General features: G+C 34.6%; 4 protein-coding genes and 1 non-coding gene across 9 annotated transcripts; 2 read left to right on the top strand and 3 right to left on the bottom strand.

Moving 5' to 3' along the window:
- Positions 1-2,753: 2,753 nt before the first annotated feature.
- Positions 2,754-6,577, top strand: RR13 (response regulator 13; the record flags this gene model as incomplete). The annotated part of the gene is made up of 10 exons (NM_001336100.1): positions 2,754-2,877; positions 3,711-3,875; positions 3,988-4,443; positions 4,556-4,632; positions 5,008-5,267; positions 5,329-5,728; positions 5,827-5,874; positions 6,125-6,211; positions 6,318-6,365; positions 6,468-6,577. 10 exons carry the CDS (start codon positions 2,754-2,756, stop codon positions 6,519-6,521), a joined length of 1,719 nt encoding a protein of 572 aa, NP_001318296.1. The 3' UTR covers positions 6,522-6,577.
- Positions 6,578-8,193: 1,616 nt separating this feature from the next.
- On the bottom strand, positions 8,194-12,264 carry AT2G27060 (Leucine-rich repeat protein kinase family protein). 3 transcript variants are annotated; one of them, NM_001336098.1, is made up of 4 exons: positions 10,769-12,140; positions 9,273-10,661; positions 9,117-9,201; positions 8,194-8,996 (listed from the first exon to the last, which is right to left on the bottom strand). In NM_001336098.1, exons 1-4 carry the CDS (start codon positions 11,679-11,681, stop codon positions 8,948-8,950), a joined length of 2,436 nt encoding a protein of 811 aa, NP_001323606.1. In that variant the 5' UTR covers positions 11,682-12,140; the 3' UTR covers positions 8,194-8,947. The 3 variants fall into 3 exon arrangements, with proteins under 3 accessions (NP_001323606.1, NP_001323607.1, NP_180274.2); NM_001336099.1 differs by having other exon boundaries at positions 9,117-10,661; positions 10,769-11,623; positions 11,845-12,128; NM_128264.4 differs by having other exon boundaries at positions 9,117-10,661; positions 10,769-12,264.
- A 352-nt stretch (positions 12,265-12,616) lies between these two features.
- Positions 12,617-13,244, bottom strand: AT2G00810. Of its 2 annotated transcripts, none has more exons than NR_143687.1 (2): positions 13,010-13,244; positions 12,617-12,628 (listed from the first exon to the last, which is right to left on the bottom strand). It is a non-coding gene; the product is annotated as an uncharacterized misc_RNA (transcript). The 2 variants fall into 2 exon arrangements; NR_143688.1 differs by lacking the exon at positions 12,617-12,628 and adding an exon at positions 12,794-12,893 and having other exon boundaries at positions 13,041-13,192.
- Positions 13,245-14,675: 1,431 nt separating this feature from the next.
- On the bottom strand, positions 14,676-17,313 carry EIL1 (ETHYLENE-INSENSITIVE3-like 1). Its single transcript, NM_128263.5, has 2 exons — positions 16,977-17,313; positions 14,676-16,701 (listed from the first exon to the last, which is right to left on the bottom strand). Exon 2 carries the CDS (start codon positions 16,653-16,655, stop codon positions 14,901-14,903), a length of 1,755 nt encoding a protein of 584 aa, NP_180273.1. The 5' UTR covers positions 16,656-16,701; positions 16,977-17,313; the 3' UTR covers positions 14,676-14,900.
- A 3,264-nt stretch (positions 17,314-20,577) lies between these two features.
- AGO4 (Argonaute family protein) lies at positions 20,578-26,467 on the top strand. Of its 2 annotated transcripts, none has more exons than NM_128262.4 (23): positions 20,578-20,742; positions 21,463-21,738; positions 21,898-22,103; positions 22,182-22,406; positions 22,483-22,619; positions 22,716-22,813; positions 22,913-23,010; positions 23,132-23,300; positions 23,397-23,513; positions 23,595-23,702; positions 23,792-23,854; positions 23,923-24,036; positions 24,134-24,299; positions 24,390-24,505; positions 24,583-24,720; positions 24,815-24,942; positions 25,037-25,102; positions 25,187-25,250; positions 25,332-25,443; positions 25,523-25,596; positions 25,682-25,776; positions 25,877-25,908; positions 25,999-26,467. In NM_128262.4, exons 2-23 carry the CDS (start codon positions 21,466-21,468, stop codon positions 26,172-26,174), a joined length of 2,775 nt encoding a protein of 924 aa, NP_565633.1. In that variant the 5' UTR covers positions 20,578-20,742; positions 21,463-21,465; the 3' UTR covers positions 26,175-26,467. The 2 variants fall into 2 exon arrangements, with proteins under 2 accessions (NP_565633.1, NP_001189613.1); NM_001202684.1 differs by having other exon boundaries at positions 20,612-20,761; positions 25,999-26,435.
- Positions 26,468-26,477: the final 10 nt, after the last annotated feature.

Here is a 26,477-nt window from a genome sequence, read left to right as displayed (position 1 = left end):
GGCTGTTACCTTGCATAAGATCAATCACTAACTTATGTGGAATATTATTAATATATATAATCTATAGCAGATTTTAACAAGATTGATGGATACTTTAGAATATCTATGAAAGATTTAAATATCAATAATATGAAGAAAATATATCAATTCAATTAAAATAATATCTTACAACATTAAGTTATGTGATTTTCAATTAATTATTTGGGATTTTATGACAAAAACATTAAAGAAATATTGTTATTAAACAAGATTAAGGTCATATGTTTTAATTAACAAAATTACTGTTTAATTAATTTTATGATATAGTTTACATTGTTAATATTCTCCATTGTTTGACTTTTATTTATGGAAAATATCTTTGAAATTGAAAATTTAAATTTTATATTCATAATTTTTTTTTATGTGAAATTTAATGATTTGGAATAAGGTTTAGGGATGACCTATATCAAACTATGTATCTTGTAAGAAATGCAAGAATCTTATCATTTTTAAATATCACTATTAATTATCCTTTTTTTACACAAGTTATTATTCCTTATCTTCTTTTTTTTTTTTTTGTGTGGGATTGTTTATTCTTTAAAAATAAGAATCCAATAAAGAAGTTTGGATAATTAATGTTCACTTCATCTTTGTTGGTAGCAATTGTCAACACATGCATGGTTAAAGTTGTTTGTTTTTTCCATTTCTCTTTTAATTTTGTACAGTTAAAGCTGTTTCTTATTAATATATCAATTAATACTAGTAATTACTATTAAATACATTAACTTTCCCATAATCACAAAACCATTAATGCTTCGATTTCTCCTATATTACTACAAACCACTTTGGTTTCCCCCAAATTAATTAGAAAAGTACAAGTGTCATTTATCAGCAAATCTCTTGTTTTGCATGCAGCTTACCTTTAACGTACATACTTAGATTCTCATCACTTGTGTAGTTCTCTAAACGGACGCTTTTGTCAATCAACCTTTCACACTAAACGGACGACACTGCGTTACAAGCAGACGTTATAAAAAATTGACTAGATCTTCTGACTCTTGATTACAGAAGAATAAGAAACTGACTAAGATATCACTAAAATTAAAATTAAGAAATATTAATAATAAAATTTTGACTTTGGAAGAAATTTTGAAAATCAATAGATAGCAGTAGTTATAAATGTACAGTAAAAGATTTAAAACAAAATATAGTAGTTATATGATATTTGAGAAAATATGGTTTAAAAGTCTATTTTATGTTTGCAAAAAAAAACAATTGTATTAAAGATTTAATATATAGCTGGAGATATATGATCCATTTTTTTTTGGTTAATTGATTTTATTATATTTATTGATGTGATTATTTGATGACTACAAATTCCACTGTCAAACAAAAAAAACGTTTAGTAATTTATTTAACATTACATGCTTTTTACTTAAAAATGGGATGGTAAGTTACTTATCTTTTTAGTATTTTAGATTGAGTCGTTATACCATCAACAAAAATATCGTTAAAATCGTTATACGGAATATTAAACTGTTTAACAAATACCATAATTAGAAGTTTACTTTCAGTAACCAAATTGCAACAAAAATGATAATATAATTTTGTCGCTTTTATCGGTGAGAATGTTTTACATCTAATAATTATAGTAAATAAACGGTTTTGACACGCGTAATACCCATCTTATATAATAAATTAAACTAATATTTTCCGCCTGATATGTCTTTTAGCTATGATGTTATAGTTCATTTTTCATAAGTTTAGTAATAATATATATTATTATTTTATGGTTGATATATATTATTATTTACGAGAAAATAGTCTAGTGATTGAAATATTTATTTCGAAATTGGGATATTATGATCATGTCATTATATATATAACAAATTATTTGATTATTTCAAAATCATAGGAATTAATACGCATTTTGGTATTAGAATAGAAAACGAAAAATAATCACTACAAAAACGTGAATGACAAATATTTTTCTTTTATATGAAACTCAAAATATCAAAATCAGATAACTCAAAAATAAAGACTGTGTATTTAAAATCTTATTTCTAATCACATTATGTATAATATGTGATGATCAAGGATGGAACAAACTAGGTTTCTTAGGATCGGCAAATTTAACTATATCAATTTTTAACTGACAAAAAAAAAAACTACATCAATTTTTATTTTTTTTCTACAGATAGAAGTTAATCTTGAAAAAATAATATTTATTTAGAATTTCTACAAACAATATTGCAATATTTTCCCTTTATAGCACAAATCCAACAAAGATGTTGAAAATCTATATGAAAATCAATCTTAAACAAGAAAGAAAAAATATGGAGAAACACTAGAAATTCATTTATATTATTGTACTACCATTGTTTTTTTTTTGTTAAATATAAAATATTTATTGGTAAATAGCATTAAATTTTTCTTAACTTAGTCTAGATTTTTTTACATTAATTAGCACACGCTATTTCTGAGCAATGGTAATATTTTGTTTGTATCTCTTTTTCTAATTTTTCTCAACTTTTCTTTATTTTCAATTTTATCATTAAAATAGTAAAGAGAATTAACTTTTCATTATCTTAGTTTATTATTATTATTATTTCTTTCTACAAATAACATTTACATATACAGTACATCAATACAATATTGCCATATATTGCATTTGCGTGTCTACTTTACTCACCTTTAAATAGTGAAATTTGTGCAACCTAAATCTTTCATACATACTTGAGAGAGAAAAAAAACTCTTTACAAAGATTATTAGAATGGCTTTTGCTCAATCTGTCTACAACCAAAGCTCTGTCTTGAAAATCAATGTCATGGTTGTGGACGATAATCGTGTTTTCCTTGATATTTGGTCACGCATGCTTGAAAAGTCCAAATACAGAGGTAAAATCTTATTATCATATATAATATGTTATTGATTTTTTGTTTGTGATTTCATTTAGATTTTTATTTCTATTATTTTTAGCATGAAATACAAATTTTGGAGAAACAACTAGCTGATTTAAAAACAAAACTTGAATCGAGAAATTTAAAGATGTTCTATATATTTTGTTGAAATTTAAAAATTATTCTTCTAAATAATCAGGATTTGAATTCCGTTTACATGTACACATCTACAATTTTCAGTTGAGGTATTCATATTTTGATGACATTGAAACGATAGTTTGATTGATAATTTGTTTTAACCAATATGCTATATGTAAAGTTTCTTTTTATTTTTTGTCAAACCATACTTTATACTATGTAATTTTTAAAAGAGATTGTTGAACAATAGTTTATTTAGAAAATAGTAACATAGTGTTGAATTAAAAAGAAATTATTTGTAGATCGTGTTTGCATACGACATGTGAATTTTCTTAGTTTAATTAAAACTATAGCTGATATTCTTCAAATCGACTTTTCTTATAAGTAATCGACCAATTAACCTTTCAATCACAACAATTTTGAAAACACTTCAATGAAAATGTAGTGATTTTATAGAATATGTTTTACTATGCTATGAACTTTTCTTAAAATTTGTGAAATATTTCATAACTAATGTGGAAACCTTATGTTTCCTATATAAGCCCTACATACGAAACATAAGTAAAATATATTTTTCTTAAGGTTAAACCAATCAAAAAGTAATAATTCTTAGAACTTGCAATATTTTTCACATTATATTTTAGTTTATTAATTTTATTTTGATTAAATGATTTTAAATCCATCGGTTATAGAGATCACGGTTATAGCTGTAGACTATCCGAAGAAAGCATTATCTACTCTAAAAAATCAACGAGATAATATAGATCTTATAATCACAGATTATTACATGCCTGGCATGAACGGTCTACAACTCAAAAAACAAATCACTCAAGAATTTGGAAATTTATCAGTCTTAGGTAACATTTTTTATTCTTTACAATTTAAATCAAATTATGTTTTTTGTTTGCTTGTTATAGTTTAAGATATATTTAACCGTTTGTTTTCCTTTACATTTCTTTTGATCTAAAGTTATGTCATCGGACCCAAACAAAGAAGAAGAGAGTTTAAGTTGTGGAGCAATGGGTTTCATTCCAAAACCCATAGCACCAACTGACTTACCAAAGATTTACCAGTTTGCTTTAACCTACAAGAGGAACGGTAAATCAACATTATCGACCGAGCAAAACCAAAAGGACGCAAATGTTAGTGTCCCTCAGCAAATCATGTTGGTTCCTGAGCAAGCTTACGTTTTAAAGACCAAGAAGAAGAACTGCTCATCTAAATCAGATACAAGAACCGTGAACAGTACAAATGTAAGTCATGTTAGTACGAATGGTTCAAGAAAAAATCGGAAACGAAAACCCAAAGGTGGTCCTAGTGATGATGGCGAGTCTCTGTCGCAACCCCCCAAGAAGAAAAAGATTTGGTGGACGAATCCTCTTCAAGACCTATTCTTACAGGCTATCCAACATATCGGTTATGATAGTAAGTGTTTTGATTTCTTAAAAAAAATCGATATACACACGGTTTATTTTCTTACAATTCAGGTCACCACACACTAACTAATGTTTTACGTTTGTTTACTAATCTTCCAAAGAGGTGGTGCCCAAAAAGATCCTCGCGATCATGAACGTACCATACTTGACAAGAGAGAACGTAGCCAGCCATTTACAGGTTTGATATCTCTTGTCAAAAATGTATTTGGATTTTATTGTTTAAAATGGGAAAAAATATATTTAAAAAAAAACCCTCTATTAACTCGAATCAAACAAAAAAACTTTTTACTATCTTATTAAGCATAAAAATCTTCCAAGTTTGAGTTGATTTTTTGATTTGAACCTATCCTTAGTCAACAATAAGAGCTCGTTATAACACCCTCTAGAGAAGGTTTAAACTTTTAAAAGTTGTCGAAAAGAAATCGTGTTTGGTTAATTAATTGGCTTTTAAAAGCTTGGGAATTTTTTTTCATCCTCTTTAAATACATCATACCATAGATTATGTGACATTCTACTTTTTATTTAACTTAAAATCATTTGCTACATTTTGCAGAAATATCGGTTATTCGTGAAGAGAGTCGTGCATCAAGGTAGGTTTAGCATGCTGTCAGATAGAGGCAAAGACTCGATGTTTCGACAAACTCACATTAAGGAGCCGTACGTCAACTATTACACACCATCTACTTCTTGGTATGAGACAAGTCTTAACAATAGATCATTCTATTCCGAATCCGTACATGGACACTCTAGACTCTTGTCCGAAGCACGTGAGCCCGTCCGCTACAACCAAATGTCTTACAACTACATGAACCGGTCAGCCACCTATGAGCCGCAGTATTGGATCTGGATCAACCTTGACGCTTCCCATCCAAAGCAACATCAGTTTCGAAAACCAACCATCTCAAAACGAAGAAACAAGAACCGTTTTCGAGCCACCCGTGATGGCGAACAAAATCAGCCAAACATCTCAAGTTCTTGGGTTTGGACAACTTGGACCGTCAGCTATCAGTGGTCATAATTTCAATACTAACATGATGAGCAGCTATGGAAGTTTGACTCCGAATCAACCGGGAACTAGCCACTTCTCCTATGGGATGCAATCGGTCTTAAACAATGAGAACGCAACATATAACCCTCAGCCACCTGCCAATGCAACTACACAGCCAAATCTTGATGAACTTCCTCAACTGGAGAATCTCAACTTATACAATGATCTCGGCAACACTAGTGAGCTTCCTTACAACATAAGTAACTTTCAATCCGATGACAACAAGGTATGTTTCCACAACCCTAAATTTAAAATGATATATATACATGAAGTAGGTGATGTGAGATATGTGAGTTTTAAAAAAAAATTTGGTTTGTGTAGCAGAAACAAGGAGAAGAAGATGGTGACTGGACCTTCGTGAACATAAACCAGGTATTTACTATTTTTTAAGAGATCTTAGCAATAGCAAAAATCGAATTTGAACCAACGTCCTATCAAAGATTAGATTTTATCAAATTAATGTTTTAGAAAACTATCCATCATGGAAAATTTCTAACTATACTTGTTAGTATTAGACATTTTGTAGATTTGAAAAGTTTTCATGCTGCCTAGCTAGTCTTATGTTTAAATAGAAATCGGCATTTGTTAATGACTTATTGACTTACATGACTTGGTTGTTAAGGATCAATCTAATGGAGAATCATCGAACACTATTGCTACTCCGGAGACTAATACTCCAAATTTCAACATTAACCCTAATCAGAATCAGGTACCTCTAATTTATATAAGTCAGAATATTTATATGGAACTATGATACTTAATATAAACGAAATATTTGTTTAAATATATTCTGAAATCTGGATTCGATTTTTTAGGGACAAGCTGTTCCAGAGTTTACCGATTGGTCGTTTTTGGATCAGCAGGTAAACGATATAGTGTTTACAAGAACTAAAAGAATATAACAGTTTTATTTTGAAGTTTATGAGTCTTAGAAACTATAATTTTGGTTAATTCTTTTTATATAGGAATTGGTTGATGACGACTTCATGAACTCTCTGTTCAACAATGACATGAATTGAAAAGGGTTCTCTTCTCCAAGATGTTCTCAAAAGCGAGGTGAAGAAATAAAACCGGCGATACCTAGTACTTCTCTAAGGAGATGTATATAACTAGTAGGCAGATCTATTAAATATATATGTATATCGTAGAAGTATGGTTTTAGTTATCTTATTATATAAAGTATGGTTTTCAAAGTTACTAACTCATAGGATCGTGCCACGTGTCAAGTCAAACGATCAGATGTTTACATGTGTCATTCAAAATTTAACTTTTTTATTCTCTAAAAAAATAGAAAATCTTAAAAAGTAAACAAATTTACATATACTAATTTATATGTCTATATATTTATAAACAATTAACATTTATTCAACAAAAAGAAAATTAACAAATCTGTGTTTAACTCATGTAATTATAAGTGAAAATAGAACATTTTGAGAAAATAGCTTAGCTTATAAGATTTAACTTTTCAATTATTTTCATTTATTAATTTTAACTCATTTAATATTAATTTGCATGATGTAAAATTAGCTTACGAGATTACGGCATGTATAGAAAATATATTTTCAACAATGTTTGGTTTCTAAATATTTTTATGGATTTCTGTTTTTTCTATTAATTATTAAGCCTAGGCGTTTGGGTATTCGGATCGGGTATTTCGGGTTCAAGTTTTCGGGTTTAGAAGTTTAGGACCCGTTCGGGTAATTTAAGATTTCGGGTCGGGTTCAGTTTGGGTTCGGGTTCGGGTTCGAGTTTATTTATATATTGAAATATCAAATTTTGTGTGCAAATCTATTAAATTATTTGAAAATTTCAAAAATTTCCAAAACAACACGAGTAGTTTTGCTTGAATATATCTAAAAATACACAAAAATAACTAATATATCCAAAAAAATCCTAATATTTTCTATATATAAGTATAAATGTAACTAATATATATTTATATTTGAGATATGTTTGGATACGTATTCAGGTTCTGGTTCGAGTTTTTTGGATTTTGAAGTTTAGACCCGTTCAAGTATTTAAAAATTTCAGGTACACCCGCCTAAATAGGCGGGCCTTATCTAGTGTAATATATTTCTAAGTATTGGATATTATGTCTTTTCTTCATCAAGCTTAGTTATGTAATATATTTCTAAGTATGTTATATTATGTTATCTCTGGGAACTTGGTAATATACATAGTAATGATAATAAATTAATAATACTATCTTGTGTAGTAAATAGTAGTATAGATTTTGTTTTGGTCATATGAATTCCTACTTGCTAAAACCCTAGTTACAAAGGCTAATGGAATTCTAATGACACTTTATGTTGGCTTCTTATGGACCTTCTAATACAGGGCTGATGATGAGAACAAGAGAAGATAACTACAATCTGAGTCCACCATGGCTAATCCCATTGCTAGAGACCAAACTACAATTAATCTTGGCACACAGGAGAGTATTGTCTATCGCTCGTATTCTCAGTTCCTACGTCTCTCTCTCTCCCTAATTAAGTTCATTGAAGAGTTGAAAACTTACCTAATGAATATGGGCCTAGAACCAAGCTAAGTTTGGCCCCATCATCAAAACTATACTTGCCTGACAAAATGCCTATGACAACGACTAAGAAACTAGGCTAATCATCAACAAGTTTGATGGACTTTTTGGCGACTTGGTCTCACTTTCACTTACAAGCATCAGTAGGAATGACTAAAAGGAAAAGCAACTAAGCTAAGCCAAACGAGTTTTCTTACTCTTTATGAAGTTCCCTCTATACTGTCTCGTAACCAATTGGAGTATTTGATTTAGATTTACAGTTTCATTTTATGCTACAAATAAAAAAGGGTAATGGAAGAACTAAATGAATCCAACATGACATTTTTACAGCGACATTCACAAAGAAAGCTCTTCTAGATTGCTGTCCTCTTGAGAACAATTCTGGAGAGCTCTTGAGAGACTAGCTTCATATCCGGTCTCTCTGGTGCTGGTGAGATACAGCTCAGAGCAACCTGCAAGACATCAGTAAGAACCCCAAAGGGATTCCTTGAGCCCTGTGATCCAACAATCGATGGATCAAAACACTCAGTTGCACGGTTTTGTCCCACAAGCAGTAGAACCCATTCAGTGAGTTCAACGACACCTGGATCACTGCACACTATATCTCCCGAAACTTTTCCTGTTAGAAGCTCTAACAAAATGACTCCAAAGGCATAGACATCGCTTTTCAGAGAAGGGTACGGTTTACTCGAGCTGGCAAACTCTGGAGGGCAGTAGCCAAGGGCAGCTGCGTTCAAGACTTGCTCTGACGTGGCTTCTGGTGTGATTAATCGATGAAGACTATAATCTGTTAGGTGTGCAGTGAGTTCAGGAGGTTTCAGGAGAACATTAGTTGATTTTAGATTCCCGTGTGGAATTGCTTCCCCATTGTGCAGGTAACTAAGACAACTGGCTATGTCCAGAGTAATTTTAAGACGGTTTTCCAGTAACAATGGTGGGAGGTTTAGCTGTCCAGCCTCTGCAAACAACAGAGGATGAGAAAACCATCATCGCTATGTATAACCATTTAGAACAATTCATGTTTTAAGTGAAAAAAAACAATCAAATTTTAACTAGAAAGTAAAGTCCAAGTCTTTACCTTGGAGATAGAAAGCTAAACAGGGTGCATCCATGTATCTTGATATGATGAGCTTCTCGTGTTCTTTTGGACCCCAATAGTAAGCCTGAAGAGAAACAAGATTTGGGTGATTGATGTTCCCAAGTTTCTTTATCTCCCTTGCAAATTCCTTCTTACCTTTTGCAGTCCCTTCTCTTAACCATTTGACCGCTAATACAGAATCAGAATTAAGCACTGCCCTGTACAGCGTTCCATGGCAACTCCTTCCGATAGCTTCAGCCGGAGCACGAGACAGTTCCTCTGCAGTAAGCTTAAGAGAACTGTCGAAAATATACAGGTTCCCATCCAATCTCATAGAAGTCTGGCGAGACGTAGGATTATCTGGTGAATTCTGGATTTTAGGCAGCGATGGAGTTGAAGAAGATACTTGGGATGACAAGATTTCATCTTTTCTGGATTCAGAGTGAAGCTCCTCGTTAGGTTCTTTCAAAAATGGTGAAGAATTCTCAGAGTCACTATATTGGGAGAAACGTGAAGAAGAAACCGGTAGCTTGGCCTTGATTGAGGGAGTAGAAGTAGTAGAAGACGAAGATTCATTTTCCTGTACACTGTTCTTTGCTGCAATCACATTGGAAGAAGAAGGTTCAGTTTTTGGAACAATACTCTTTTCTCCAGTCACATCCGACTTCTCTTCATCATGTTGCTTTCTCAACATAAAATGAAACATTACGCAAACAAGAGCAAGTAGAGCAGTACCCACGACCAAGCCTATGATCAGGGCTGCCTTTACAGAAGTCTTCATATGATACCCATGCTTCCGTAAGGTTATATCTGTTTTATCTTTTGGTAGAGAAATGGGGACATTCAGTAAAGCGTTCCCTGGATGAAACGCTGAATCTGGAAACCGTCTAAGATTCTCCGGCACATTTCCAGAGAGATTATTGGCAGAGACAGTGAACATCTTTAGGCTGTCTGGAAGGCCATCAGGGATATTCCCTTCAAAGTTGTTATAAGAAAGGTCAAGAGAAATCAGATTGTGGAAGCGAGTTAGTTCCTCTGAGAGAACTCCACCTAACGAGTTATGAGACAGACCAATATTGGTCAAGCTAAGGTTTCCCACAGTACTTGCATCTTGAAGAGGAAGAGAACCAGAGAAATTATTGTTTGACAAGTTGAGTTCCGTCAACTTTGCAGATATGAACAGATTACTCGGTATGACGCCACTAAGCTGGTTGTGACTGAGATCAATCTCTTTCAGCTCAGGATACGTTCCTAAAATAAATGGTAGTACACCCTGCAACGAGTTGTTAGCAGCCTTGAGTGAAGTCAGCCTCAGGAATTGAGAAGTTTGGCCAGGTAGTGTTCCAGTGAGTGAGTTTGAACTCAACCGAATAATTTCTACAGAATCTCCCCAATTCTGTATCCTTGACAATTCTCCTGATATCTTATTGTTACTCAGATCAATAATGGCACAATGTCCAACTTTCAAAGGTAATGATCCCGATAGTCTATTTGAAGACAAATTGAGCTTCTCTAGTGTTGAAGAGGTTATACTTCCGATAGGACCTGCCACAAATATTCCCAGTTTAGTAATCTAAACAGATACAAAAAAGATTTGCAAAGAAAGTCCAAAAATGAGAACAAGAGGGTACGAATATTCATATACATTTTACCTTCAAGTTGATTGAGGCTAAGATCAAGGTCAGTTAAGATGGTTGAACTCTCTTGCAGAAGGCCCGGTGGTAAAGAAGCCGACAACTGATTGTCTTGTAACCGAAGAATCTTGAGAGAGACAACAAAGCTGAAGACTGGAACAGAACCAGACAATTGATTGCTGCTAGCATCAAACACCTCTAAGCTATCGAAAAAGGGGATACCATCATGAGCAAATAGCTCCCCTACCAAAGAATTCCCACTTACGTTCAAATGACGAATCGAGGAAACAAAGCTTGACTTTGCTAGACCCAGATCAAGCGAACCCGAGAAGTTGTTCCTGCTTATATCTACATACTCCACACTAATTAGCTGTGAAAACAGACTCATCACTTCCCCAGAGAAACTGTTGCCTTGCAAATCAAGGTACTTCAACTTGGCAAGACTCCCAAAACCAGAAGGAATCACTCCTCCCAAGTTGTTGTTACCAGAGAGATTCACAAACTCAAGGTTCCTCAAATTCTCAATTCCAGAAGGTAATGCGCCATGGAACAAGTTACCCGAAACATCCAAGTACTTAAGAGACGTTAACGAACCAATGTTAGAGAGAGTTCCACTAAACTGATTATTCGCAATCGACAAATTCTGAAGCATTCTCAGACCAACAATGACTGGAAAACTGAAACTCCCAAGCAGACCGAAACCATTCAAATCAATAGAAGTAACACCTCCGCTACTACAAGTAACTCCGTACCAGTTTAACGGACACCTATCAGAGGATAAAGCTTTAGCATCCCATGAAGTAAGAACTTTTCGAGAAGGGTCACCCTGAAAACCTTTCTTAAGCTCCAAAAGAGCTTCAAAGTCAGAAAAACCTGAAACTTTCATCACCATCATCACTAACAGGAATATCATCGAACATATTATCTGCATGACTTCAAAACTGAGCAATTCAACACAAAATCCCAAAACCCAATTCTCTAAACAACGAATCAAAGAGTCACAAAAACCCACATTCTCAATTTCTCATCATTATTTGATAAAACAGACACAAAGCTTCGAAATTGAGTAAAAAAGAAGGAACTTTAAAACACACCATGTGAACTTAAAGAGTCAAGCTTTGCTCTGTAATGGAGTGAAAGATAAGAGAAAAGAGATACTCCAGAAACGTTCGTGCGGGGTAGAAGAAGAAGAAGAAGAGAGAAGGAACTAGAGAATGTATGTATGCTATTTTTTTCTCTCTCTGTGGGGTGCTTCAATCAAGAAGCGTAATCAATGGAGGAGATAGATGAGGACAGAAAAAGTAGGTAATGCTCTTTAATTGTCAGCTCTCATTTATTCGTACTTCTATGATGATTTTTCTTTTTCAGGTAATAATTTTATGGGAATAGGTTAAATCTTAAAATAAAATAAAATATGGGAACTACTAAGATTGAATCAGTCTGTATTTGACAAGAGTACATGCTAAATTTGTCTCTTTTATGAACTAGTTGATGTGTAAGGATTTTATTATGTCTCTGATGGTTTTCTAAAGGTAACATTAGGCGATCCTCATTAGTCATCCTTTAATGGGTGTCTTTGCTATAAATATAATCTATTGGTGATCCTTTTTAATGTGGGTGTCTTAAGAATGAAACCACTAGAAACAGTAACAAAAAGAGGGAGTTATACAGTTATACATAGAGAGAACTTGCATATCTGAATTCGATACCAATTATTGACACAAACACCATCTAGACGTAAGCATTTTAAGCATAAAACAACAAATCTTAACATTTGTAAATAGCACATTTGGATAGTAAATCTTACAGCCAGTGGTAGTAAGTTTGAGAAAAGAACAGAACCAAACACGAGGCAAGCTGATGAAGACTTGACCACACCTACAAGGAATCAAACAGAACAGAATCACACATGAGAAACGAGAAACCAAGCAGGAGGAAAATTAGACTAAAAACAGAACCAAAGTGGGAAATCTGTGCAGCTTAAACTCAATCCACAAACTAGTGCAGCTTAGACTCAATAAACTACATTCAAGTGCCTCTAATTGTAAGTCTGACCTGTTCCCTAAGTTTTGCCTCAAAGCCACCAACAAGTATAAGCAGATTAGCAGGCATGCTTTTGCTCTGTATAAACAAGCAGAATAACCTAAAAGGTGATTTTCACTATTAGCCACCGATGTGATATTCTTCCTTCATATAGTCTGCATATATACTGTCGTGGCTAATAGCCTAATACATTTTTTACTTGATCAAATCAATTACCATCTAATAACACATAACGCCAAAAGTGCACCTGAACTTAACGCCACCTTCTCCAATATCTTGAGTATAATACATGAGGCATCATTACAAACATGAAACATAACGAAAATGAGCTGATGGTAATGCCAGGATATCTAGCATCTCATGTTTGCTTTTTGGAGTATTGATGACAAGTTTTGCAATACCATGGAGATCTAGTGTCTCATGTTCGCTTTTTGGAGTAGAAGTGGTGATTTCTTATCCAAAACTATGTAAATCTTTTAAAGAGAAAAAATACTTTCAGTACTCCCACTAATCAATATTTTTTATCCAATTATCCAAATTGGTTTTCGTTTTCTTAGAAAAATTATAGCATATTTGGTAAACTTGTTTATATAAGTTTTTTGTTAGTGTGAAATACAACCACAACCACAACCACCGATAAATCCTTATCATATTATTTCATTCATTTAAGAATCTACCATATGCTGTAACTACATTTCACAGCCTTACAGTTTATTTCTTCCAATTAAACAATTTTAGTTTTTTCTTTTTAAGTCGTCAACGCTACTTTTATTTTTTTCGTCTGTATTTTTATTTGTTTTTTAAAGCCTCCTAATTGTGAGTATAATAAAAAAAAAAAAAGAAGATTCTCTTTTTTCCTCACCCCAATAGTAACTGAAAATATTTTTTTGACATCCACTTTTCTCATCATATTTCTTTTTTCCGAATCCGTTTATCATCATTCTCACTACTGAAAATTCAGATTATATGAATGAAATTGTGACAAAACCTATTAAGTAAATTATTGAAAATTGATAGATCCATAACTTATCTTGGTGAATTGGAAATTTAGAACATATCAAAACATTTTTTGTTTAAGAATAATAAAATGACAAAATAAAATAGTCATATACTATAAGAATTAAATGTGAATGATGCATAGTCACGACACTTACATAAATTACTACGTTACTTTTTTATATTAAAATAAAAAATCATACCAAAAAATTACTAAGTTAAAACTGGCAATTATATCTTTGCATTACTATATATTATGTTCAGAATATAAGAATAATAAAGAACCAAAAAATGGGTGCATGAATGTAGTCAGTTTTGGCGATGAAGAGACTAAAAGAGTGGTGGGGTTTCACAACGCATATCACATGGCCTGTCCTCCAATTCCAAAATAAAGGAGACAACAACGTTTGTCTTCTCTTCCTCCCAAAAACACTCTCACCATTTTTGGCTTTTTTCACCTTATTATTATATAAATATCCGTTTTGGATTACAATGTGGATAAAAAAAGTTACATTAGAATTTGCCAGTGGTGAAGAAGAAGCCACAGTAGCCGACACTGATGCAATTGTTGGCAACCTGTTACTATATTATTCAATTGTGTTTGACCAAACAAATTATAAGAGAATATACTTTCTACATGAAAGCAAAGAAGATAACTTATATTATAAGATAAATGCTTTTTATAACCCTATAAATATGGCTAAGCCATGTGTTTTTCTTATGATATTGATTATTGAATTGAGTTGACTAGAGAACAACCAACAAAAATGACAGACTTAACACTTAAAAGAAAAAGAGAAAAAAGAGAAGAGTTCCATATTGTTTCATGATTGTTATGCTGGCTACTTGAACTTATACGGTTAAACCCAAAGATTAAAAAATAGAACTCAAAGAATCAAACTTGTAGCATGAGAATGATGTTCAATGGATAGTGACATTATTAAAACAATGAAGCGAGTTAAATGACTTTCAGACACAAAAAAAATAGATGGCTTCATCATCATCAACAATATAGATGAGTGTTTGGTGCCAATAGAATACATACCCAAGTCAGGTAAGTAGGTAACAGAGTTATTATGAAAGAATGAATGTTACAGAGATTGTGTAATATTCAGAACCATATTGATACATCTTGCTGCTGCTGCTGCTGCTGCTGCTGCTTCCCCATTCCTTCCATTGCTCCGGTTTGCCAATCATCTCTGTAATCGAATGCTGCCATATCGAATGGTGTCGAATCAAACACCATCTGGAACCGATTGTTAACCCCGTTGTTCGTCCCTTGTTGCATAAACATTTGATTGCCACTGTTGAAATTCAGCTGCTGATTCTGAGCTGCTTTTGCATCAATGACCATGCTTTGGTTTTCCATCAAAGTAGGAGGCGTTTGGTTGCTTTGGACATTTCTGTCGTACATGGCCATAAGCTCGGTGATCATCTTCTGCCCGTTTTCCGGAACTCCAACGCCCGATAGGTCGATCGGTTGGACTGGTTGCTGAGGAACTACTAGTTTCATTCCACCCATATGAAACTTGGATGCTCCATACGCTAAACGATTGTCTCTATATGGACAAACCATCTGGTGGTTGTCCCTTGAACTCCTGTCTTGAAATCCAAGATTCATTTTGCTGTGAGGACACTGACCATTCTCACAAGTGTAACCTGCTGATCTGTCCATTACCATAACATTCATATCATTGTTCTGCTTCCTCTTTCTCGTGAACTCTAAGTTTACCGTGGTGGCGACCTCCTCCTTTATGGGAAAATGTTGCATTTTAGCAACCCCAAAGCTTGCTAGAGGATGCATCATCACTATCTCTGGTTTCCGCTCTTCCACATCGAAACCATGTTGTTCCTTCTCGAAACCTTCAACGTCATACTCGCTACAATCATTAATGAGAAGCGACCCGCTTCCTAATGATGAAGAAGAAGAAAGAGGAGGGCATGACTCGGGATAAAGCTCCCGAGCCACAACCTCTTCTTGGTTAATAATGGCAAGCCAAGTAGCACTCTCTTTCGCCGTCATCTTATCCTGCAAGCATTTTGATTGCCTCACAAGCTTACGGATCTTCGCAATATCCGGCGACATATGCTTGATCACCGCAGTTAAAACACCGACTTTCCAAGCTTTCTTCAAATCATGAGGCTTCTTATAAGGAGGAGGACCTTGCTCATTTGGTAAACCAAGCTGAGGCCACCACTCTTCATTCCCATTAGGCCACCAAGGTGGAGAAACTCCTTTCTCCAAAGGAAACCGTCTCTGCGGTGGATCACAATGTTGCATCAAAGCCGATAAAAGCGAACCAAGAGTCGTGTCCTGAAGCTCCTGAAGCGTATGCGGTGTTGGACCAACCAAGCTGTTACAATCATTACTCCCTCCAGAAATATTATTCTCTGACTGATACTTAGCAATAGCAGCTGGACCATTACGATCAAACCTAACCTTATCTTTCCACCATTCCCTCAAATTATCCGAAGCACCAGTCACAGGCTTACCCTTCTCAGGAATAATACCATAAACAAAGCCTTGAGCTTTACAAACTTCCATCATCTTCAACATATACTTCAAGATCCCATCTTGGGCTCTAGACATTTTCTTCCTCCTAGCTTGCTCTTGCGACTGCCTCTGTTTCGAACCATCGACGCCTTCTTTACACTTACTCTGTTGCTCCTTGAGACGTTTCAAACGCATTTTGTCTCTCCACATCCTCTTCTCAAGCTCATCCACATCCATCTCATCATCGGTGTAGTCGACATCTTCAACTACAGGTTCTTGTTCAGCTTGTGGTAATGGACACACATCGAGAGATGTGGAGGAAGAGAAGAAATCCATGTTTCCATACATTCCCATCTCGTTAAACATCATCATGTCTCTTCCACCACAATCAAGAACAGAGCCTATCGATTTCTTTAACCTGAAAAAGAAAAAAAAACTTATAAGCTTTCTTTGATCAAACAAATCACCAGAAGCTAAAAACAACAAATCAAGCTTAAGGGTCAAAAACAAAAAAAAAAACTAAAGAGACTAAGAAGTAATGTTCTCATATCAATACATAGATTGTCAAAATGAATATTATAGACAATAAAACCAAACGATCTAGAAAGAACAGAGAGCCAAAAAAAATCGAAAGTATTATCAACAAAAAATAGAAACAATAATAAGATAAGAAAAGAGACAAAGAGTGTTTGCCTGAAAGAGTTGCAAATAAAGAACACCAAAAGTGGTATCTCTCTCTTGTTTTATAAAAGAAACAGATAAGGAAGTCTTGATGAATCCCCACAACTTCAGAGATGGAGAATAAGAAGAAAAGTCTGTTAAAGATCACATGGGAAGAAAGAAAGAGACATTAATTACTGTGTGGTGGTTTCTGGGTTTGTAGAGTTTGAAGATGAAAGAGAGAGAGAGAGAGAGAGAGACAAGAGGAAGAAGCAGATGCTTTGGTGGGGGGATTTAAAAGATTTAATAACGTCGCACCGTTTCAGTTTTTTCTCACTTTTTTCCAAAATATATAATAAATAAATGAGCATTGATTGACATTTTTAGGATCAAAATGAATGCAATATTCAGTCATAGTCGGTCCGGTCCACAACACAAGATGCGGTAATTGCAGTGTTTGGGAACCAGACCGGGCGTTCGGACCTGTTCTACCGGGATCGCCCGTCTAGTCCAATCCGAGTTGAGTCTACTGTTCACCGCTAAAAAACGCTAAAACTGATCAATATAAAAAAACGGGAATAACAAAATCTAAATCGGAAAAATATTACTAAAATTAAATTTATAGTAAATATTGATTTATATCTTTAAATTTCAACAAAACTAAATAGATATTAAATTTCTGTTGATTTTTCTAATAAATACTGAATATTCGTTGACAATGGCAATGGCTTGAAATGCTAATTAATAAAAATTTGACAACGACCAGATTACACGCATATATGATCCGCATGCAAAAGATGAACAACAACAAGCGCTAGAAAAGGATGAACGTTGTAGAGGTAATAATATGATAACATTAGATCCAAATAGCAAAAGCTCATTAGAATAGTTATGTTACTTTATAATTGGAGACAAAAATTTCACTTTGCTTTCAAAGCAGATTTAATATATAATTTTTGTCTCATATTGAAGGTACCATTGCTTTATAGGAACAATGTTGACGATTCCAGTTTCGGTTGCATCTGCTTAAAGAAGTTTTTCAAAGCTGAAGTTGATCAAATCGTATCTTCGGTCGACTATGTCACAAGAAAGATTGAGTGAGTTGGCTATATTATCAATCGAAAGAGAATTGGTTAGAGACATTGATTTTGAAAGCTTGGTTAACGATTTAGTGGAGAGGAAGGGTCAACAACTGTTTAAGAACTAATATTTAGTTTGTCAATTTTCTTTTTCTTACATGACAATGATGTTTATTTTTTGTAGACGATTTTTTTTTTCGTAAGGATATTTTATTTTTATTCGCTTCTGATACTTGATAGCGCTCGTACGACTCTGGAAACTCAATAGTATATATGAAGCTAAATACGCTCTATATACCACATTTGATGAATTTATGCCTTGAGTCAAGGCATAAAATTCATCTAATTTAGGGATTTTTTGCTTTGACGAAAGCATAGACGAAAGATATAACCTGAGAGAAGGCAACACTGATTCAGTCGAAGACAAGTGAAAACATTCTTCTATCAATACAAGATCGTAACATAAACGTGAACAAGCTCTACTAACTACGAATAATGATAATGGGCTCCATATTTAAGTTATATAGGCAAATGTTTTTGACTTTTGTAACAAAATCAAATTTATCTTCACTTTTCCTAACCTTCCTTTCGCCAACCTCCTCACCTGAGACATGAAGAAGAAACTCTCATGGATCTTAGAGTAAATACATAAATTTCACAGCTCGTCTCATCTTGTACATTGATTTATACATTGTCTCATATACCATCCCTTACACAGTATTAAACACCACTTGTACAGAGTTAAACACACCATCTTGTATACTATCTTTTACATAATCTCACATTATCTTGTACACGGCCTTGTACATCATCTTATACACCTCTGTTTATACCATCTCATACATCCCTTCACGCACACAGCCTAGTATATTATTTTGTACTGAACCATATGAATTATCCCATACACCGTCTTATACACTACCTCGTATACATTTTTGTAAATTGTCCGATACTCTCATGTGATGTAATTTTAACCATAAATACACATTACGCATATGCGTGGTATGTCATTGGAGTAACTAAAGATTGAATCAAATCCACGGGAAAATGCCATAACAGTATAACACATTAAATTATGATGAAATCATTTGCCATAAGACGGTATGAGAATCTACGGTCTCACTAATACCCTAACATGCATAGAATAAAAGAAGGGATAAATGAAAGCAATTAAACTATATATAGTAGATAATTGAAAACTAAACTAACAAAATTAAGAACTAAAATGAGCAAATAAACAAGATAGATAAATTGAACAATCAAGATGTTAGAAATCATGCAATCGATCTACATATTTTCAAGATAATGAACCTCTAACAATTAGGCTAATTCATGATTAGTGTGGTAAAAGCCTCTAACGTAACTTAGCCAAATTCAAAATCAATTTGGTAAACTATCACAATGGTTAAGAAACAATGCACACAAATTCCTTTAAGTTACAAAGCATCCGATCCTAAATATCACTTGCTAGATGGTTAGGCCAGAAATCGTTTTCTTTCAATTTTCTTTGGGTCTGAACGTAGACACAACTCAAACACCTCTCTTGATCTTGTATGCTTTAAAATGTGGTCTCTTCAAGTCGGGTATCTTGTTTGTTTTGGTTCCGAGTGCATCTGTCTTTAGCCACCTAGCTAGCTAGAAGGTAATTGTAGATATCCATTTTCACCAACTAGCTAGTTTTTGTCCTCCAGCTGGCTTGGCTAACTACGTACGTTCCAAATGTCAAACACTTAAAAACTATATGTCAACACTAACTAACTAAATTTATTATATCCTATATCTCAAGTGTACACAATGTATAATATTAATAACATAATTCAAGCACCTCCTGATCTTATATACTTCAAAAATGTGATGTCTCTCTAAGTGGAGTATCATTTTAATTTTGGTTCCAATTGCATCTGTAATTAACCATATATAGCTAACTTGCCGATGTGTGTAATATAACTAAACTATAGAGAATATTTGTAGATACCCTCATTCTCCAGCTGGCTAGCTATGTAAGTTCCAAATGTCACACACTTGACTATTTGTCTTTCTCCACTTATAACCTTAATCACAGATCAAGAATCATCTCCAATTATAGTTTTCTTTATTGAATCCACCTAATCTCTATTCACCAATTTATAATTTTTATAATTGCGGCTTAGATACCTTTTTAGTCAATAATCAAAAATGGATTCCAGTGAGGATCAACCATAAACGAGATCATTGAAGCACATAAACTAATTGACAATAAGTTACATAGTTTAGGAGACATAAAACTGTTTAAATTTTATATTGTGCTTAATAATAATTTATAATTATTGTAACACAGTTGTTAAATCCATAGTTATGTAGCATGTACGTGTCAATTAATGCGCACATTCAATATTAGAACACAGAAGGTTTGTCTACCACCACTACCAATTGAAATTAAAAAATTTAAAATAATCTAGCGGGACACAAAGCGAAGTCAATAACATAAGTCAACCATTTTAACGGTCAAGATTGTAAGAGTAGCTCTACTATGATGGAGCCGTGACGTAGAGGAACATAACTGAAAGCGAAGAATCCTCGATTTATGCTACTGTCACTGAACCATTTTCCTCTCAGGTCGGAGCTAAATTTTGAGAGTAAAATAAAAAAGCAAAAGAGAGAAATTGAAAAAAAAAGAAAGAAAAATAATCCTCTCTTGTTTCGGCTAGGGTTTCGTTTTTGTTTCATCGATAAACTCAAAGGTGATGATTTTAGGGTCTTGTGAGTGTGCTTTTTTGTTTGATTCTACTGTAGGGTTTATGTTCTTTAGCTCATAGGTTTTGTGTATTTCTTAGAAATGTGGCTTCTTTAATCTCTGGGTTTGTGACTTTTTGTGTGGTTTCTGTGTTTTTCATATCAAAAACCTATTTTTTCCGAGTTTTTTTTTACAAATTCTTACTCTCAAGCTTGAATACTTCACATGCAGTGTTCTTTTGTAGATTTTAGAGTTAATGTGTTAAAAAGTTTGGATTTTTCTTGCTTATAGAGCTTCTTCACTTTGATTTTGTGGGTTTTTTTGTTTTAAAGGTGAGATTTTTGATGAGGTTTTTGCTTCAAAGATGTCACCTTTCTGGGTTTGTCTTTTGAATAAAGCTATGAACTGTCACATGGCTGACGCAATTTTGTTACTATGTCATGAAAGCTGACGTTTTTCCGTGTTATACATGTTTGCTTACACTTGCATGCGTCAAAAAAATTGGGGCTTTTTAGTTTTAGTCAAAGATTTTACTTCTCTTTTGGGATTTATGAAGGAAAGTTGCAAACTTTCTCAAATTTTACCATTTTTGCTTTGATGTTTGTTTAGATTGCGACAGAACAAACTCATATATGTTGAAATTTTTGCTTGGTTTTGTATAGGATTGTGTCTTTTGCTTATAAATGTTGAAATCTGAACTTTTTTTTTGTTTGGTTTCTTTGAGCAGGAGATGGATTCAACAAATGGTAACGGAGCTGATCTTGAATCAGCAAATGGGGCAAACGGGAGTGGGGTTACTGAGGCATTACCACCTCCTCCACCAGTTATACCTCCAAATGTGGAACCAGTTCGTGTTAAAACTGAACTTGCTGAGAAGAAGGGGCCAGTTCGAGTTCCTATGGCTCGAAAAGGATTTGGAACAAGGGGCCAAAAGATCCCCTTGTTAACAAATCATTTCAAAGTCGATGTGGCTAATCTTCAGGGTCATTTCTTCCACTACAGTGTAAGTTTTTGAAACTATTTTGTGTTATTTTTGTTGGATGATTGATGTCACTAGAATGGATGCAGTGTGTATGTTTTTTTGCTACTGTTATGTTGACTTATTCTGTTATTTGGTTCTGAATGATGTCAAACTAATGGGATTATTTGTGGGTTTGTACAGGTGGCTCTATTCTATGATGATGGTCGTCCTGTTGAACAAAAGGGTGTTGGAAGAAAAATCCTTGACAAGGTGCATCAGACTTACCATTCTGATCTGGATGGTAAAGAGTTTGCTTATGACGGTGAGAAGACGTTGTTTACATATGGAGCTTTGCCTAGTAACAAGATGGATTTTTCTGTGGTGCTTGAGGAAGTATCTGCTACAAGGTAAAACATCATCTGACTATAGTCATTACATTGGTTGTGTGCTTTAGTTTTTGTTCTTAGTAAGGATTTTGTGAGCAGGGCTAATGGAAACGGAAGCCCCAATGGGAATGAAAGTCCAAGTGATGGTGATAGGAAAAGACTGCGTAGGCCTAACCGGTCCAAAAACTTTAGAGTGGAGATCAGCTATGCGGCCAAAATTCCTCTTCAAGCTCTTGCTAATGCAATGCGGGGACAAGAATCAGAGAATTCCCAGGAGGCAATACGGGTTCTTGATATCATATTGAGGCAACATGCTGCTAGACAGTAAGTGTCAAGTGTATATATGTATTTTGTTAATCTCATATATTTGTCTTTCTAATACCTATGGTACAAATTGCAGAGGTTGCTTGCTTGTTCGACAGTCTTTTTTCCACAATGATCCAACCAACTGTGAACCAGTTGGTGGTAACATCTTAGGATGTAGGGGATTTCACTCCAGTTTCAGAACAACGCAGGGTGGCATGTCACTTAATATGGGTACATAATTTCACTTGTACTTGATGTTGGTGTTTGATTCTGTCTGTTGTAGCAATAATTTAGTGTCTAATAGTTTATGTTTTGTTCTTATGCTAGATGTTACAACCACCATGATCATCAAGCCTGGTCCAGTGGTTGATTTCCTAATTGCTAACCAAAATGCTAGGGACCCTTATTCGATTGACTGGTCTAAGGTTAACTACTTATTATGATATGTGGCTTTTTCATAATCTAAACATGTTCCTTACCTCTTTTGCTTGGCTTGACACATTTTAACATGTTGTTTTCAACAGGCTAAACGAACCCTTAAGAACCTAAGGGTAAAGGTCAGCCCCTCAGGCCAAGAATTCAAGATAACCGGATTGAGTGACAAGCCTTGCAGGGAACAAACGTAAGATATTCACTAATTTGACTTTGTTGTGAGATGCATTTGTTTCTGTTTTAGTTTTCTGACGTTGTGATCTCTTTCAAAGATAAATGGTTCTCTGAAGTTTGCTTTTTACACTGTCTAGGTTTGAATTGAAGAAAAGGAACCCAAATGAAAATGGAGAGTTCGAAACTACTGAAGTTACAGTTGCTGACTACTTCCGCGATACAAGGCATATTGATTTGCAATATTCTGCGGATTTGCCTTGCATCAATGTTGGGAAGCCAAAGCGACCCACTTACATTCCTCTCGAGGTTTGCCTCTTATACTCATCAACGTTCTCATAGTCATGGTATTAATTTGTTTTCAAAAATCATGCTAATGTATGTAATGTGGTGGAATTTTCGCAGCTCTGCGCGTTGGTTCCACTTCAGAGGTACACAAAAGCACTTACCACGTTCCAAAGATCTGCCCTTGTTGAGAAATCCAGACAGAAACCCCAAGAGAGGATGACTGTTCTGTCCAAAGTAAAGTATCCTGACCGCTTCATAACTGTTCTGTTTTGTCAGTGAACTGGAATTTACATATCTTTGGTTTCATGCTTTCAGGCTCTGAAAGTTAGCAACTATGATGCGGAACCACTCCTGCGATCCTGTGGCATTTCGATCAGCTCCAACTTTACTCAGGTGGAGGGTCGTGTTCTACCAGCTCCCAAGGTATGGTGCGATCGCTTACTTTTTGACATGATGAATTGTTTTTAGCTTTTGCATACATGTAATATTCTCTTGTTTTCTTTGACTGACAGCTGAAAATGGGATGTGGATCTGAAACCTTTCCCAGAAATGGTCGCTGGAACTTCAACAACAAGGTGCTGTTTCTCTCTGCCTTTCTTTGTATTTTACCTGTTCAGAGAGTCTGATTCCCTTTGTTGTACAGGAATTTGTTGAGCCCACCAAAATTCAACGATGGGTTGTTGTCAATTTCTCTGCTCGCTGTAATGTACGTCAAGTTGTTGATGATCTGATAAAAATTGGAGGATCAAAAGGAATTGTAAGCAGGATTCTCTTCTTTTGTTTTTAGTATTCTTGAAAACTTGTTTGTGATTATCAACAATTTAGATACTGCTTCTTTCTGTATTCTGTCCCAGGAAATTGCTTCTCCCTTTCAAGTGTTTGAGGAGGGTAATCAATTCCGCCGTGCTCCTCCTATGATTCGTGTTGAGAACATGTTTAAGGACATCCAATCGAAACTCCCTGGTGTCCCACAATTCATACTATGTGTGCTCCCTGACAAAAAGAACAGTGATCTCTATGGTTAGATATCTCTTAAATCCAGTCTTCAATCATCTTTTTGTTTTATATAATAGAAGTTTCCTTGGATAAATACTTTGAATCCTTCATCAGGTCCATGGAAGAAAAAAAACTTAACTGAATTTGGCATTGTTACTCAATGCATGGCTCCAACGCGGCAACCTAATGATCAGTATCTTACTAACTTACTTCTGAAGATTAATGCAAAGGTGATCTCTCTCCTTTTTTCTCTTTTGGAAATGGTTTTTGCTTCTTGTGTGCAATCTCTGATAACATATAACTACAGCTTGGAGGCCTGAACTCAATGTTAAGTGTAGAGCGTACACCTGCGTTCACTGTGATTTCTAAGGTTCCAACCATTATCCTTGGGATGGATGTTTCACATGGATCTCCTGGACAGTCTGATGTCCCGTCCATCGCTGCTGTAAAATGTTTACTCACTGCTGTTGTTTGCTTTTTAGTTTGGCTAGTTCTTCAAGACTGATATTTAGTTGTCTCTTTTGTTATGATTAACTTAGGTGGTGAGTTCTAGGGAGTGGCCACTGATATCCAAATATAGAGCATCTGTTCGGACACAGCCTTCTAAGGCTGAGATGATTGAGTCCCTTGTCAAGAAAAATGGAACTGAAGACGATGGCATTATCAAGTGTGCACTTACACTAACTCTTGATGTGGCTTTTGTTTAATCTTTGCATGAAGTCTGGTTTAAGTATCTATGTAACTTTATTTGTTGATTGCAGGGAGTTGCTGGTAGATTTCTACACCAGCTCGAATAAGAGAAAACCAGAGCATATCATAATTTTCAGGTATGTTACATCAGAGCTTTTGTCTCTTCATTTTTCCCATCTTTATTTTCTCATATTGGTTGTTTCGATGTTTAATGCTTCTAGGGATGGTGTGAGTGAATCTCAATTCAATCAGGTTCTGAATATTGAACTTGATCAGATCATCGAGGTAGTTGAAACTTCAAAATAAAAGTTTCTCAGTGTAATTTTCTTCTTCTGTTAGTACTTAATTGCATTTCTCTTTCCTCAGGCTTGCAAGCTCTTAGACGCAAATTGGAACCCAAAGTTCCTTTTGTTGGTGGCTCAAAAGAATCATCATACCAAGTTCTTCCAGCCAACGTCTCCTGAAAATGTTCCTCCAGGTGATTGACAAATCTATATTATAACCTTTTTTGACACATAGCTGATCTCTATCTCATGGGGGTTTTGGTTATTTTGCAGGGACAATCATTGACAACAAAATATGTCACCCAAAGAACAATGATTTCTACCTCTGTGCTCACGCTGGAATGATTGTAAGTTTCATCTATCAACTCAAAACTTTATTTGTTAATGTTTGCTCCTCTGAATCGTTTTAATACTCTTTATGTTCTGAATTAGGGAACTACCCGCCCAACTCACTACCACGTCCTGTATGATGAGATTGGTTTTTCAGCTGACGAACTTCAGGAACTTGTCCACTCGCTCTCCTATGTGTATGTAGTCTCTTATTCAACCTTCATTACATTTTTTGTGACAACTTCGATTGTGATGATAACAGAAATTATCTGATTTCTTTCTTTGGCAAAATTCCAGGTACCAAAGAAGCACCAGTGCCATTTCTGTTGGTAATTACCATAACTGTTTTCTCTACTCCATCGATTTAAAGTCGTCTTCATTTGTTCTCTTAATAACTGACATTTTAATTTTTTGTGCAGTTGCGCCGATCTGCTATGCTCACTTGGCAGCTGCTCAGCTTGGGACGTTCATGAAGTTTGAAGATCAGTCTGAGACATCATCAAGCCATGGTGGTATCACAGCTCCAGGACCAATCTCTGTTGCACAGCTCCCAAGACTCAAAGACAACGTCGCCAACTCCATGTTCTTCTGTTAAATGAGCAGCCCTACTTGGCTCAGTAAGTAAGTAGTAGTTCAATAGGCTATCTGACTTTCAGCTTAGGATCTCTCTCGGCCTTGAAGCCAGGCATCGACACTAAGGCTTGGAATGTTTTTTGTGACTATTATCGCCAGCCTTGTTTGCCTGTTGGGGTTTGAATATGCTTTTGTCCCCCTTAACAATTCGGTTGTTTAATTAAAGACTTATTGTAGTGAATATCTAAGTTCAGGAAGTTACCCTTTTGTCTAAATCGTTCTTGCATTGGAAACAGACTACATACATAACCTAGACAAAGCAAAG

Source organism: Arabidopsis thaliana, chromosome 2 (assembly GCF_000001735.4).
Source record: "Arabidopsis thaliana chromosome 2, partial sequence".
Classification (NCBI taxonomy): Eukaryota; Viridiplantae; Streptophyta; class Magnoliopsida; order Brassicales; family Brassicaceae; genus Arabidopsis; species Arabidopsis thaliana.
The sequence above is the reverse complement of the archived record's forward strand: the minus strand, read 5'-3'. Positions and strand labels throughout refer to the sequence as shown.

Excerpts from the sequence above, each read along its gene's own strand:
- AT2G27060 (NM_128264.4), bottom strand. The coding sequence starts at position 11,681 with ATGCAGATAATATGTTCGATGATATTCCTGTTAGTGATGATGGTGATG. Across the intron at positions 10,662-10,768 it reads TAGCCTCAATCAACTTGAAG|GTCCTATCGGAAGTATAACC; the intron begins GTAAAATGTATA and ends TATTTGTGGCAG. Across the intron at positions 8,997-9,116 it reads TTTAGCTTTCTATCTCCAAG|AGGCTGGACAGCTAAACCTC; the intron begins GTAAAGACTTGG and ends TGTTGTTTGCAG.
- EIL1 (NM_128263.5), bottom strand. The coding sequence starts at position 16,655 with ATGATGATGTTTAACGAGATGGGAATGTATGGAAACATGGATTTCTTC.
- AGO4 (NM_128262.4), top strand. The coding sequence starts at position 21,466 with ATGGATTCAACAAATGGTAACGGAGCTGATCTTGAATCAGCAAATGGG. Across the intron at positions 24,721-24,814 it reads ATGTCCCGTCCATCGCTGCT|GTGGTGAGTTCTAGGGAGTG; the intron begins GTAAAATGTTTA and ends TGATTAACTTAG. Across the intron at positions 25,251-25,331 it reads AACTTGATCAGATCATCGAG|GCTTGCAAGCTCTTAGACGC; the intron begins GTAGTTGAAACT and ends CTCTTTCCTCAG.